Genomic DNA, 16,011 nt, shown 5'->3' on the forward strand with positions numbered 1-16,011 from the left:
GTTTAAATTTATATTTATCTAAACTATAAATGCACTTGAGACACAAAGCCATTGTGATTAAAGTGAAGAGTTTCTACATGATGTACTGGACAAACTCAGTTTTTGAGGTTTTATTTACAGTTTTTGACGACTGCTAACATGCGTTGTCCAATCTGTAGTCACATTTTCAAAACTCTAAACACATTGAACACAACATCAGTCATCAGTGACTATACTATTAGTTCAATTCATGTTGTTATGGCACAAAATGCAGTCATTTTACATGTTTTTTTATAATGCTTAAATTTTCTATACACCCACAAGGTTATTCAATAACAAAATTCTGGATCATTTTTGCCTTATTTACAATTGCTTGCACACAGCATGTCAAAAATGAAAACCTAAGGTTCATAACCTTAAATACTGTATAAAATGCAAAGTTCTGCAAAAACAAAGGCAGCTGAAAAGCTATTACTGTAATTCAAATTTTTCGCACATACACGATCATTGAAATAAAGTGCAGTATAGTAATGTACCGGGTCAGAGAGGAGCAAATTTCACAATTTGTCCTGCAATCTCAAGTGCTGGTTTGGTCCTCAACAAAAGCCAGATTGGTCCCTATAACAGTGACCTTGTTCTTTCGTTTTTGAATGAATTCTACCAACAACTGGTTCCAGAAGCAGAAAGGGAACAGGTGGGAGGAAACATGAGGACATTTGTGATGAGACAGTGTAGCATTCTGTCATTCTCATGTCATCACAAACTGGTTTATAGACCATCCAAGAGTGATGTCCCTTTTCCTCCTGCCCATCTCGCCTTTCCTCAACCCCATTAAGGAACTTTTTTCAGTCTGGAGGTTGAAGGTGTATGATCATCGGCCCCATGACCAAATGTCCCTCCTGGATGCAATGGATCCCAGCTGCAGAGACATTTCAGCTGAAGACTGCCAGGGGTGAATAAGGCATAACAAGCTTTTCTATCCCAGGTGCATGGCAAGGGCTAACATCAGATGTAATGAGGATGAAAACATGTGGCCAACTGCTGAAGACCATTTAGATTACATGTAATAAGAATTTTCAGTTTTGTATCCGTTTTTTTCCCCTTGTGTGGCTTTTTTTGTATATGTGTATTTTTTACACATATGGGACCATGGCTAATTATGTTTACAATTACGGTAATCATTTTTAGGTTAGGCCACAATTTACAGTAATGTCCCTAATACAGTAAAATATAACCTTTACTGCAAAACTGTTACTGACTCCTTTTTTGTCTAATCTACATTCCATATAGTACCTAACAGTAAATATCACTCATTGTGTAGACAGTATGTTGCCAAAAATGTACATTTGAAAAAAAGTCCAAATGAAGTGGATTACAGTAAAAATTAACTGACTAACGAAACAACAGATGTTACTGTAAAATATCTGCTGTTTGTTGGGAGAGAGTAAAATATTACATGTAATACTGTTTCTGTATTGCCATCAATGTTTTTTACAGTGCTTGTACAGCGATCGACTATGTTCATCTTGAATAGAGAATATGTGCTAGTGTTTGAAAGAATGATTGGATAATGAACCAGGTTTGCTGTGTTTTAACAAAGTTGGTGTATAAAGAGAAAACTTTGTTTGCGTTGTGAAATGCAGAGTTGTTATTTAGTTAAGAAAATGCACTTTTGAACACGATATTAACTATTTGGCTATTTGTGTGAGGTCAATGTGTTGCTGTGTTTAGAGTTTTGACAATGTATCACAAGTATTGGGAAACGCATGTTAGCAGTCGTCAAAAACAGTAAATAATGTAATGATTAACATGGGATTATGCATAAATCACAGCACCTGCTCCTACTGTGAGTTTTTTTCTCAAGTTAAACCCTGAGCCACATCCAATCACATTCAGTCATGTAAATAAGACTACAGAAAGGCATCTTTCAGCCAATCAGATAACATGACACTGCAGGACCCCAATTAGTGAAATGAGATGGTGATTACATTGACACGGCCTTCAAATCTCATGAATGATTCATAAGTCTTCCATCAGGTAGCTGAGGATTCCATAGCAGTTTACTGTGTTACTTTAATGAATGATTCACAAGTCAGTAGCAGTTTGCTGTGTTACTTTATTGAATGGTTCATAAGTCAATAGCAGTTTGCTGTGTTACTTTAATGAATGATTCATAAGTCAATAGCAGTTTACTGTGTTACTTTAATGAATGATTCACAAGTCAACAGCAGTTTACTGTGTTACTTTAATGAATGATTCATAAGTCAATAGCAGTTTACTGTGTTACCAGCCTATGACTAACCCTAAACCCTAACCCTTGACCAAAAATAGTAACATACAGCAGTAATTAGGTCATGATCAGTGGTAACTGAATGACTCCCTTACAAAACTTAATAAATAAAATATATATTCCATTTAAACACAGGCAATGATTCCAATATAACACAAAAATATATATCTACATACAGCAATGTAATTATAGGCCATATATACATAACAAAGTGATATATCTTATGTTCATAATCTGTTTTGATCTTTACCTATATAAGTGTTTTTGGCTTGTGTCTACACTTGATATTGAAAATCACCACACGTGTAATTGATAAATTAAAAAGAAAAGAGAAAAAAAGAGATCATTGTTTTGTAGTATTGTTTTGGTATTCTTTTGTGGACAACACTGTCAGAACACAACAGGCAACATGCAGTTACTTGAAACATCAAGAAAATCCAAAATATTAGTTAATGATTAAACTTCAGTGCTAGCAAGTAGTATTACATCAACAAAACAACCCAGACTGGGCAGCTATTAGTTCAGTGCTGGCAATAATCCTAGCCCTAATCCTAATCCTAACCCCAACCCTATTAGTTCAGTGCTGGGAATGCAGGAATAGTAATAATAATAATAATAATATTTAATTCCATTTATATAGTGCCTTTCAAAATACCCAAGGATGCTTTACATATGAACAGTAGAACAGAAACAAGAACGAAACAAACAACAAAAAAGCAAAGAAACCGGACTTACTTTGAAGTCAGGGGGGATCTGAGCGCCAAACCCAAAGGCTGGAAACATCTTATCACTGAAACCAGAGTCAGAGGGTCCAGATGATTAATGAGCAATTAGTAAGATGCTGAGAAAAGGATGCTGGGGATGAAAAGGGTGAAATGTAACTAAATGACCCTAAACCAGAGGTGGGACCAAGTCAGTGTTTTGCAAGTCTCAAGTAAGTCCAAGTCTTTATCCTCAAGTCCCGAGTCAAGTCTCAAGCAAAGACAGTCAACTCAAGTCAAGTCTCGAGTCAAGCCAAGCAAACATCAAGTCCCAAGTCTGAAACTTGGAATTTCAAGTCCTTTTGAGTCTTTTTTTTTTTTTTACAGGCACCAGCGCTTTACGAATGCTACGCTGATGCGTTTCTTTACTCGTTTTGTTGGTGTCCGCCAGCCAAAAGATGACAGATCATTTACATTTTATCTTCTCTTAATTACATAAATGTACTTAAACAAGAATGTTTTGTTACATCATTTTACACGAAAATAGCAAGCTTCATCGTAAGCAAGATGCTGTCATTATGAATGGTTATTCTAAACATTTGGATAAAATGTTTAAATATAGACTAATAAAAGGTTAGGGTTATTTTTTCATTGTTTTCTGTTATTGTGGGGTCACGGTGTAGGCTACTATTGTTACCTGGAGATTCAGTGGGGTCACATACTCTGATGGCTGCCGTCAGAATTGGTGACCCCTGTTAAAAAGGCTCACCTGTACATCCCATTCATGATTTCTTTGTTGGCTGCAATGGTGAGGGGATGGTAAATCTTGTTTAAGTACATTTATGTAATTAAGAGACGATAAATGTAAATATAAACATCTGTCATATTTTGGCTCGTGGACACCAACAAAACGAGTAAAGAAAGTGCATCAGCGTAGTTTACGTAGCATTTATGAACATATTCAATGCCAATACAAGACTAGAATGTAAGATTCGTTTGTGTACAAACAATGCAACGCGTTCCTGATATCGCGCATGCTCGTTTGTGTGCAAAACAATGGCCGACGCCAGTGTTTAGTGCAAGTTGAAATACCTCGTTTTTGTACACAAACGAATCTTACATTCTAGTCTTGTATTGGCATTGAATATGTTCATAAAGTTACTTTGTGGAAAGGAAAACTTTTAAGAATAGCCTGTTAATTTATCTGCATTGTAAACTTCGCATGGGAACAATGTACATCCTAAATTCTGCAATGTGTGATACTGTGAAAGTAAATAGATAATAACAGTGGAAGGAGATGTATATTAATTTAATTAATTTAGTAATGCTGCTTGATCATTTATATATGTATATATAACTACCATCAGTCTGCTTGTCTCATCTAATTTTAATTTTAATAAAATAAAATAAATAAAATAAAATAAAAATTTCGTCTATAATGGGTTAACCTATTATAGTTGTGTAATATTTTATTGTTTGGACAGAAGCCTGGCATTATGAGGACGAGCAAAGTGATGTAATGGACCCTTTCGTGTTTGGCTTTGAATCTGTGCAAGACATGCACCATTTTATGGCAGAGGTGCTTGACAACTTGTGAATACCAATCAACTGTAAATTGAACAGTGTTTAAAGAGGGTAAGCCACGGGGCTTTTGCAAAAATAAAGTTCTAAATGGAAATCTTTTGTTTGTGTTTTCATGTATTTCTACCTGAATTTTATCTGCAAAACATTAAGTTTAATGTGCATTGAAGTTTTCAAATCCTTTGCAAACATCCTTATAATGCCATATGGGATGTTTCGTAAATACAAAGAGTGAAGGTATAACTAGTATATGTAGTTATTTATGTAGAAACGGTAAATGTGCTAAATATATATATATATATATATATATATATATATATATATATATATATATATATATATATATATATATATATATATATATATATATATAATACAATTTTAAGCTTCTCATTTATTACTTTTATTTTGAAATTCCTATCAAATTACGCGATACTATAACGGAACTTCACCAGCGCGGTGCAGCCAGGATGAGAGAGCCATGGTGAGAGAGTCTCCCAGTCTCGCGCCGTATACTATTGGTCTGCGTCAGAAGGACGGAAATGAAATTAATGGGGCGCACTTTATAAATATTAATATGCGTTTTAAAATTTAGATTTGGGGTAAAAAAAATCAAGTCTTTGCAAGTAAACAGGTTCAAGTCCAATTCAAGTCCCAAGTTATTGGTGTAAAAGTCCAAGTCAAGTCTAAGTCTCTGAATATTTTTTGACTCGAGTCTGACTCGAGTCCAAGTCATGTGACTCGAGTCCCCACCTCTGCCCTAAACCCTAACACAGACACTCACCAGATGACTGAAGAACAGCAGAACTCACACCATGTCTAGCACAACCACCACCACCTCGTTAACTCACAAATTATATGGTTCAATTAACAGCTTTAAGAAGACAGACAAATTTAACATAAATAACTACATACATCTAAATACATTTTACGTAAATATTAGTGGTGGGCCGTTAACGGCGTTAACGGTGTTCGTTAATTTGATATTCTTATCGGGCGATATAAAAATGATCGCCGTTAATCTATTCTTAAAGTTCGGTTGGGAACTGGGTCAAAATGGGTAAGCAAACTGACTTTCAACTTGATAGTTTAGCTCGGCTGTATTCTTAACCAAATTGCACAGTAGGGGCGAGAACGAGTTTTCAAACCTGTGATTTACAAATCGTACGTGTGTTTACATGGATGCAGCCACGAAGTCGCCAGGTTTGCTTCATGGAAAGTTAATTTTTAGTAACGTAAAGTGTTACCGGAGCGGAGCTCGGAGCGGTCATTTTCTGCATGGTCCTAGCGCTAGATTCGCTATTTAAATATTTCTTTTTAACCGTTAAAACTGCAGAGGACCAAAAACGGCTTTTGAAAAAGATCCCCCAAAATTACGTCCGTGAGGTTAAATGTACTAAATGTTGGCTTACATTTCAAATATCATGTTTAGCTGAATAAACATGTTATCAACCCCTTTTAATGTACAGTATGTAAGCTTACAAATTCATGTTTAACCGAATAAACCGTTGAACACGAGTAGCCTACATTTTATTGAGCATGTTTTTTTTCTTCAAGTATCAAAGTAGAACAGCTTCCTCAAGCAGTCATTGATGCATTTTTGAAACAGGAGATGAGCCCCTGATCTAATGCACCCTCTGTATTAAGAAACCCTATCTAAAAAACTGACTTTTAGTCATTACTTGGGTAGCACGCATATGAGCCATTTTAATATAGATTAATCTAGATTAATTTCAAGATTTCAGTGAGATTAATCTATATTAAAAAAATTAATCTATGCCCACCCCTAGTAAATATATAAATTTGGGTTGGTTTATTTACTTTATAAATTGAATGCTTCACATCTCTAAGTGCCATGGTGTTTTACATTTACTAAACATTAAGGAATTATTATTATACTATATTATATTATAATTGTGTACACACAATTAAACTATGTGCTTTCCTCACACCCTAACCCCTAACCCTAATTCCTAACCTAATCCTAAACCCTAACCCCTAACCATCTAGTTCTGGGGTGGTGGTCTTTTCCCCTAACCGTAACCTGGACCCTACCCTCATCACATCACCAGTTAATTTGTTTATCTTCACTTTTTCTCTTAATTGTAGGACCGTTTAGGGGTGCTAATGGACATCTGGACTGCAGTACCTGTCATAGTCTTGGCAGATCTCACCCACGGCGACCAGGGCCTTCAGGTACTCGTTGGGCTGGTACGGGTGGATGTAGTGCAGGGAACAGCTGTTTCGTGGATCCCCATTCGAGGCAGTGAAATCAATCGCCACCTGCAGACAGATGCTACCATGGTTACAGCCAGTAAACCCCACACATTCTGAGTGTGTGTGTGTGTGTTTGAGTGGGAGGAGATTGACAGAGTTACTAGTGTGATGGTGAAACTGCGGGATTTCCTCCAAACTGATGTGACTCAGTCATGTCACTCAGTCATGTGACTCTGTCTTTTAGCTTTGCCTCAAACTCTAGTTTATTCATCAATAGGACTGGAAGTGCAGGCATGAGGCCTGTTTAACTCTAACGGCAGTGAATGAGGCCTGTTTAACACTAATGGCAGTGAATGGATGCAAGAGGCTGAACTCAGATCAGATAATATGGGCATCCTCCCTTGGGCCTGTGCATCTACAGGGTCTACTCATTAGTCACAGAGCACTCTGCTGTTCTCAGGCAGTCACAGAAGGGGGTCCCATTCACAGCCACTTACTGTAAACTGGATCTGACAGCCCCCCATTATATAATCCAGAAACGAGTGCATCTTTATGACCTGAAAGACAGTGGAAAAGGCTGGACATTACAATCAAGCATAGAACCAAATCAAGTCAGATTCATAAAAATCTATTTTGAGATCCTTTGGTTTTATTTACCACATTCACTGTGTTGGTGTGGTAGAGAATGAGAAACATCACAGACAGTGTCCATACCTTACACAGACAGTGTCCATACCTTACACTGGGTTAGCATCACCACTCCAGAGTTGCGGTAGTTTTTCTTCTTCACTTGATACTTGGGATTGATGCATTCCCATTGCATCTGTTTGTGGGGACAATCGACCAAAGAACAACAGACAAATGAAAGAAATCATATAACCTAGTGCTCAGTTCCAGAACAGTGTATCCCATCAACTAGTGTTCTAGAACAGTGGTGTGTCCCATCAGCTAGTGTTCTAGAACAGTGCTGTGTCCCATCAGCAAGTGTTCTAGAACAGTGGTGTGTCCCATCAGCTTGTGTTGTTCTAGAACAGTTGTGTGTCCCATCAGCTAGTGCTCAGTTGTAAAAGTTGAATTATTTTATGCATTGTATGATTTTCTGTTCAGTATTTGATTAGAATGGCTTATGTGAAACAAAACCTGTTGTTTAAAAAAAAAGGTGTGTTGGAATACCTATTTGGCAAATGTACCAAGCATGTCAATGAGACATTCTCTTTCATACTTAAACAATTTTGCTTAGCAAATTTCGCATCTTTCTCATACATAATCTTATTGTTTCCATCTGTAACAGTGATTAAGGAGTTGCAATAATTCTGAACCCAGCTCTAAAATTATGTCTCTATTAGTTTGATGGTGCTTTCATCATGAATGTTAGGGTTAAGGGTTAGGAGTTAGGGGATGGGGGTTAAGGGTTAGTGGTAGTATGAATGTTTGCCCCTGTTCAGAAGCCAGTTTCACTTGCAGTTCCAGACACTGTTTTCATTCAGTATACTGAATACTAAACATTAAGGGTTTGGATCTGATGTAAAAAATAAAAGCACATTAAATACACTATTGGAAAGACTAGCAAGCAGATTTAACAGGCTAACTCTCATCAAAATTACAATTATACACAGGATCAGACGTCAAACTTTGGTTGTGCCAAACCATTAGAGCTCCGCACAAGGGCAGTTAATTTCACACTTACAAAGCCTCTAAGAAACTCTATACAAGGGTTGTCAGTGATACTCCTGACAGTTAAACAGCCCACATGTCCATTGTGGCATTGTCATTTTAATCAGTTCTGAAATCTGGCTGTCTTCATACAGTTCAAGAATATCAGAGATATGGACAAAGGATGTCCATATCTCCAGTAGCAGCTGAAGACAAGCACACTCAGTTGTACAAAGTATAATAGCAAAAACTTTTCATAGTTGAACAGACAACATCGCTCATGTGGGCTGAACCGTGGTGTCCCTACAATTGTGGTGTCCCTAGAACCGTGGCGTCCCTAGAGCTGTGTGAGGAAGCTCATGCATGGATGGGTGTAGACTGCTCATGCACTCATGCACATGCACTGTGTGTGTCTGTCTGTGTGTGTGTGTTTGTTTGTGCGTGTGTGTGTGAGTATATCACAGTGTATGTGAAAGATTTATTGGCTACTGTCACACATCAGTCCATCAAAATATGCACCTATAATCATCCATCAAGTCTTACAGAATTGTTGGGTTTCCCTCCTACTCCCTGTGACTATCTTCTCACTCATCCTCTGGGTAAAATTGTGTGTATCAGAAAAGGGACAAACTAGGAACCCCAACAAGCAAAGATCAAAACAAGGAAGCACATGGAATCAGAACAATGAGGTGTTGCCAAGGAGGTTGTGCTACCAGGAGAGGGCGATAGTGAGGGGCAGCTGACGAGTTGCCCACGCTCTCCTCTCTTATTTCTGTTATCACACTCTTATCCATTGTGCTTACCATGTCCCCAGCCATTAGAGGACGTCCAGGGTACATGGACCCACATCCGTCATGAGGGTCTGGACCACAGAAGGTCACTTTGTGCTGATGACCTGTTGCTTTATGTCACTGCTCCGGTTACAAACCAGAAATGTGTAGAATTACTGTTGAAATTTGGCAGATTATTGGCATACAAATGAATGAGAAGTGAGTTCTTGCCTTTCAGTGCTAGCCCTCCTAATTAAGCTCAATAAAATCCCTTTTAAAATCCAAATCCGACAGAGAAGATCTTACCTTCACAGTGGCCTCTCTCCATGGCGAGACCTTTCTCCCTGTGCTGGCAAAAATAACCTCAAATCTCACTCGGTCCTTGGCTGCTAGAGTTCAGTGTATCAAAATGAACTTTGCCTACTGTACTGCCACCAGCTTTTTATATCCAATATTCATCCATCCTTGGTTTTCTACCAAAACTCTTCAACTTTTATTTGCCTTGCTAATGTAATGATCAATTGCAGCACATTTCCAAAAGATTCTGTTCTGATTGCATGTCTAGATGAGCTCTGGGGAAAAAATAAATCCCTCATCAACATCTTTTCAAGCCTTCATCTACTTTACTGTTCAGCCATGCCGCAGCCTTTAGAACTGTAAAATCTTTGACAGTTTTGAGATGTCAGCAACTAAACTTAACAACAGAAGAACTTATTAGTTATTTAGATATCCCAGCTACAAGAAGAGGATAAATATCATATGTGTGTGTGTGTGTGTGTGTGTGTGTTTGTGTGTGTCTCTGTGTGTATGAGCAAGTGTGTAAGTACCTGTTTTCCTTCCATTGCTGACTTCATCTCTTTGAAAGTGGTCTGAAATTCTCCAATGAAGTCATGCTTCCCATTTGAGTCCCAATCCCAGACTACACTCTAAAACCACAGGAATAAATCCAGAGACAAAATAAAACTGGAGGGACAGAATAAAACCAGAGACAGAATGAAACCAGAGAGACAAAATAAAACTGGAGAGACAGAAAAAAACAGAGACAGAATAAAACCAGAGAGACAGAATAAAACCTGAGAGAGATAGAATGAAACCAGAGAGACAGAATAAAACCAGAGAGAGACCGAATAAATCCAGAGAGACAGAATAAAACCAGAGAGACTACTCAAGATACTGGTGGCACTGAAGAACACTGCACACCATATCTAGTATGTCACATCCATTTTGTATCAAACCTATTTTGTGGCAAACCTATTTTATTCTGTTGTGTGATTCTGTATTTCACTACTCTTTTATTATTTCCTGTTAAGTGATTATAAACAGCCTTCTTGCACTGATACATAATTCAAATCACTTTTAAAAAATATAATGCCATTATATGCATCTTATTAATTCTGAATCCCATTAGAGCCTAAACATCTAAATGATTCAAGAGCTGAGTAGTGAAAAAACTGAATACTTAACAGAAACTAAATACAAAAGTTTAAGTTAATACAAAAGCTAATTTCTGTCACAGTAAAAACAACAACAGTAACAAAACAAAATTTTTTATTGTTTAGGGTTATTGAATGGGTTTGGGTCAGATAATTGTTTCAAACATTTTGGAAAACCTTGTTTCTTAGTCTACAGTTTTAGTCTACTGTTTTAGACTACTGTTTTAGTCTACTGTTTTAGTCTACTGTTTTAGACTATTGTTTTAGTCTACTTTACTGTTTTAGTCTACTGTTTTAGACTACTGTTTTAGTCTACTTTACTGTTTAAGTCTACTGTTTTAGTCTACTTTACTGTTTTAGCATACTTTACTATTTTAGTCTACTTTACTGTTTTAGTCTACTTTACTGTTTTTACTTCATATTGCTTTTACTGTTTTCTTTCCCCTGTGCAGATATGCTTAATAAATATAGAATTTTTAGACACAAATCGATGATATATTGATGTTGTCATTGACATTTAATAATTATTGATCAAATCTGATCACTGACAAAGAAGAAAACACAGGCAGTACAGAACAAAAGCTAGCTGTGATCCCAGTGCCATCATGGGGCTTGGTTTGCCCACACTCCACCCCAAACCCTTCCCTTTGAGCTGGGCTCCACCCCTAACCCTTCCCCATGAGCCAGGCTCCACCCCAAACCCTTCCCTTTGAGCTGGGCTCCACCCCTAACCCTTCCCCATGAGCTGGGCTTCGCCCCTAACCCTTTCCTTTGAGCTAGGTTCTGTGCATCTTTTCAGAGGTGGACATTCCAGGTTCAGAAAGTAAAAGTCCTCACCAAGATTTTGCTCAGGCTTCAAGATGTTGCAGCATCTTACAGTTTTTTGCAGATGCTAAGACCCAATTTCTGAAAGTATGTCTCCTTTTCTCAAAACAACATACAGCAGCCAAAGCCATACGCACAACTCACAAAACATCACACACTTTTGGTAAAAGCAAACTCTTACCAAAATTGCATTACTGCATTCACTACCGGTGTGACGATACACTCAGCTTACGAGACGAGACGAGACACGATATTGGGTTCACGAGTACGAGATGAGACGAGATTTTAAGAACACTAAAATGACAAATTATATGACTGGACAACAGACTTTTACACATGCATTTTGAAATGTTTTATTATAACTCTTAACATGCATTATATACGCATGAACTTTTAATAAACTTCTTCCTCTACAAATTAAAATTAAAATTCATAAAAGTTAAAATAAAATAAATAAAATTGAATATTTCTCCTTTTTTCAAGCGCAAACAATATTACAGTGAGTGCCAGCTTAACGAGACTGAAAAGTCCGTCGTAAAGCAGTTTTCGTCATTATGCGTGACCCTAGATTTAGATACGCTTTGATCGTAAATACAGTATAGAAAAAAACTAACAATGTTCTCGTGCGTGCGTACAGCGTGAGAAAGAGCGATCACGTTGCCGAGATGGGCTGCGATGGAGGCTGCACTGCCTCAGCTTATCGTACACAACACTCCACTGTGCTGCCACTGGTCCTCCGCGCAAATAAAAGAAAAGTAACTCTGGTCCGTCGTTAACCAGACCCGTCGTTAAGCGGGGACTCACTGTATTATGTGCAAAATAATTTTAGAAATCTAATTAAAATTAAATTAAATAATCAACATGAAGTGAGCAGCAATATTAAGCTAAGGCTAGGACTTTTAAACATTAGATCGCTTGCATCAAAAGCTGTGATAGTAAACGAAATAATCTCAGATAACAGACTAAATGCACTCTGTTTAACAGAAACATGGGCTAGAGTAGACGAATATGTAAGTTTTAATGAAGCAGCTCCTCCTGGATACAGTTATGTTCATCAGCCCCATATCACAGGGCGTGGAGGTGGAGTAGCCACAATATATGACACAGATATAGGTTTTACTGTAAAACCAACCACCTCTATTAACTCATTCGAGGCTTTGATAGGTGAAATAGGCAATAATCATATAGGCAATAAAACAAAGCTTAAATTAGTGACCATCTATCGACCGCCGGGTCCCTACTCAGAATTTCTTCAGGAATTTGCTGAGTTTCTTTCGGAACTAGTCTTAACCATTGAGAGATTTGTAATTGTGGGTGATTTCAACATTCATTATGAAAATGAATCAGACCCACTGAAAATTGCATTCGACTCCATACTAGATTCAGTAGGTATAGCCCAAAATGTGACAGGGCCTACCCACCGCTGTAAACACACCTTAGACTTAATACTTACTTACGGATTAAACATAGAACATTTGGCAGTCATCCCCCAAAATGACGCCATTTCAGATCATTCCTTACTAATATATGAAATGACTTTATACAATGTACATCAGATGCGCCATACAAAAACCACGCGCACTATCACATCCGACACTGCAGCAACATTTATAAACTTACTGCCGGAGCTACCGAACACTATGCCACTGCAGCCCAATGAATTGGAACAGGCAACACAACAGTTTTATTCCACACTCAGCAATACCTTAGACAGTGTAGCTCCAATTAAAACAAAATTAATTAGGGAGAAAAAGCTTGCACCATGGTATGATGAACACACTCGTCTTCTAAAACAGGCAGCTCGAGCAGCGGAGCGAAAATGGAAATCCACCTCACTAGAAGTGTTTAGAATTACATGGAAAGACGCCATAGTCAAATATAAACATGCCCTAATAAAAGCTAGAGCCGCATACTATTCGACACTAATAGAAAACAACAAGAATAACCCTAGATTTCTCTTCGCGACGGTATATAAACTAACAAGAAATATCAACGACACTAGTTCTAACACAGCACTTACACACACTAGCGATTAATTTTTAAACTTTTTCAATAATAAAATAGATAATATCCGACTACAGAGTCATAATACATCGCAGCCTAACCTCCAATCCAACCCCAGTAGTTTAGTTATTAGTAACTATGCATCCAAAAATATTACTGAGCTAAATATCTTCGATCCTATATCGCAAAAAGAGCTCACAACACTGATTAATTCGTCTAAGCCTACATCATGTATATTTGACCCAGTTCCAACCCGTCTATTTAAAGACCTACTCCCAGCCATTGCAGGGCCCTTACTTAATATGATTAACTCCTCCCTTAACCTAGGTTACATGCCCAAACAATTAAAATGCGCCGTAATTAGACCCTTGATTAAAAAACAGAATCTCGATCCGCAGATTCTAGCTAACTATAGACCAATTTCTAATCTCCCATTTATCTCTAAAATTTTAGAAAAAGCAGTTTCCAATCAGTTAAACCACTATCTCCAATCAAATAGTATCCATGAAAAGTTCCAATCAGGATTTAGACCAAACCACAGCACTGAAACAGCTTTACTCAGGGTAGTGAATGATCTACTAATATCAGCCGATAATGGGCTTGTCTCGTTCCTTATACTGTTAGATCTTAGTGCAGCTTTTGATACTGTAGACCACAACATTTTGCTGGATAGACTAGAAAACACGGTAGGTATTAAAGGAGTCGCACTCTCCTGGTTTAGATCATATTTAACTGACCGCTTCCAATGTGTAAGTGTTAATAATAAAACCTCTAAATCTGTGCAGGTTAAATATGGTGTCCCACAAGGGACAGTCCTAGGACCACTTCTATTCACACTGTACATGTTATCCTTAGGCGAGATTATGCATAAGCATGACATCAGTTTCCATTCCTACGCAGACGACACTCAGCTATATTTATCGGCAAAACCCGATGATTTAGGCGCAAACAGTAAGATTGAGAAATGTGTAGAAGAGATAAAACATTGGATGGCGTGTAACTTTCTAGCACTAAATCCCGATAAAACAGAATGAATAATAGTTGGGTCTAGGGCTGCGAGAGACAAGATACATAATGTAGCATTGAATCTACATTCTTTTACTATAACCCCCAGCGCAGAGGTAAAGAACTTGGGCGTCACAATAGACCCAGATCTCTCGTTCGATACACATATTAATAATATAACTAGGGTAGCGTTCTTTCACTTGCGCAACATTGCCAAAATTAGAAACATATTAAATATTAGTGATGCAGAAAAACTAATCCATGCATTCATATCCTCTCGTTTAGATTATTGCAACAGTCTCCTAGCTGGATGCTCTGGTAAATCGATAAACAAACTTCAGCTGGTTCAGAACGCAGCAGCACGAGTTTTAACAAAAACTAAAAAGTTTGATCACATTAGTCCCGTATTATCGTCATTACACTGGCTGCCAATTAGATTCCGTATTGACTATAAAATACTTTTATTAACATATAAAACGCTGCATGGCTTAGCTCCAGACTATCTTAGTGAACTTATTGAACAATATAACCCAGCGCGTTCACTTCGCTCGCAGGACGCAGGGTTATTAACTGTTCCTAGGATCAAAAAGATCATAGCAGGTGGAAGAGCCTTTTCTTTTAAAGCTCCACAACTGTGGAATAATCTTCCTGCCTCTATTCGGGACTCAGACACAGTCTCAATGTTTAAAACTCGATTAAAGACTTATCTGTTTAGTTTGGCCTTTGATTAATCTGTTACATAGTTACTACATCTCGTATCTTTTCTCCGAGGTAACATTGCAGTCGGAGCCTACAATACCAGCATCGCTGCTCCGACATGGAATGAAAGCCTGGCGTTCATCAACAGACATTTACAGTGACAATATCAAAACCCAGAACTTTCATTTTTACCTTTACTTAGTCTGATTGTGTGATTTGTGTGTGACTTGTGTATTTGTCTGTATTTTGTGTAATTTGTGTGTTAACGGGCCGCCCAATGGAGGATGGGTTCCCTTTTGAGTCTTGGTTCTCCCGAGGTTTCTTCCTAATCCCCACCATCATAGGGAGTTTTTCCTCGCCACTGTTGCCTTTGGCTTGCTCATTAGGGTTCTGGACCCATAGTATTGTTAACCTTTTAAATCCTGTAAAGCGCTTTGTGAGAACATGTGTTGTGAAAAGCGCTATACAAATAAACTTTGATTTGATTTGATTTGAAAACAAAGAGAAATCTCGCTGAGTTACGTCTCGCGAGATCTCGTGACACGAGATCTCGTCACACCCCTAGCATTCACACTACACACAATTATCAGATAAACAGCTTTTCCTATATGACAACTACACACCGATGTGACAAATGGAGAACACAACTACCATGTGTTTGAGTGTTCAGTGTGTAGTCTGTGAAGGTCTGTCATAGTGTTCACATACACATGTATATTCACAAATATACAGGTTATTTCTGCATTCAGTACATTTACATCATAAAGTAAAACAATTACAAGAAGGTTTTTTTGGTTTTGCAACACATGCTGTACATGCTATCAATACATGGACAACAAAAACTACAAAAACAA

The 16,011-nt window shown here is 37.7% G+C and overlaps 1 protein-coding gene across 5 annotated transcripts in view; it reads right to left on the reverse strand.

Moving 5' to 3' along the window:
- Positions 1-16,011, reverse strand: part of cpne4b (copine IVb) — a 36,972-nt gene that overhangs the window by 3,958 nt on the left and 17,003 nt on the right. For 4 of the 5 annotated variants that reach the window (XM_077009506.1, XM_077009502.1, XM_077009503.1 and 1 more), the window contains 5 exons: positions 10,019-10,117; positions 7,505-7,591; positions 7,266-7,325; positions 6,701-6,834; positions 3,005-3,059 (listed from right to left, as the gene is read on the reverse strand). In XM_077009506.1, the coding sequence (XP_076865621.1) occupies positions 3,005-3,059; positions 6,701-6,834; positions 7,266-7,325; positions 7,505-7,591; positions 10,019-10,117 (435 nt within the window). The remainder of the gene's footprint in view (positions 1-3,004; positions 3,060-6,700; positions 6,835-7,265; positions 7,326-7,504; positions 7,592-10,018; positions 10,118-16,011) is intronic. The other variant, XM_077009507.1, reaches the window with a different exon arrangement.

The sequence above is a fragment of the Brachyhypopomus gauderio genome, chromosome 6 (assembly GCF_052324685.1).
Source record: "Brachyhypopomus gauderio isolate BG-103 chromosome 6, BGAUD_0.2, whole genome shotgun sequence".
Classification (NCBI taxonomy): Eukaryota; Metazoa; Chordata; class Actinopteri; order Gymnotiformes; family Hypopomidae; genus Brachyhypopomus; species Brachyhypopomus gauderio.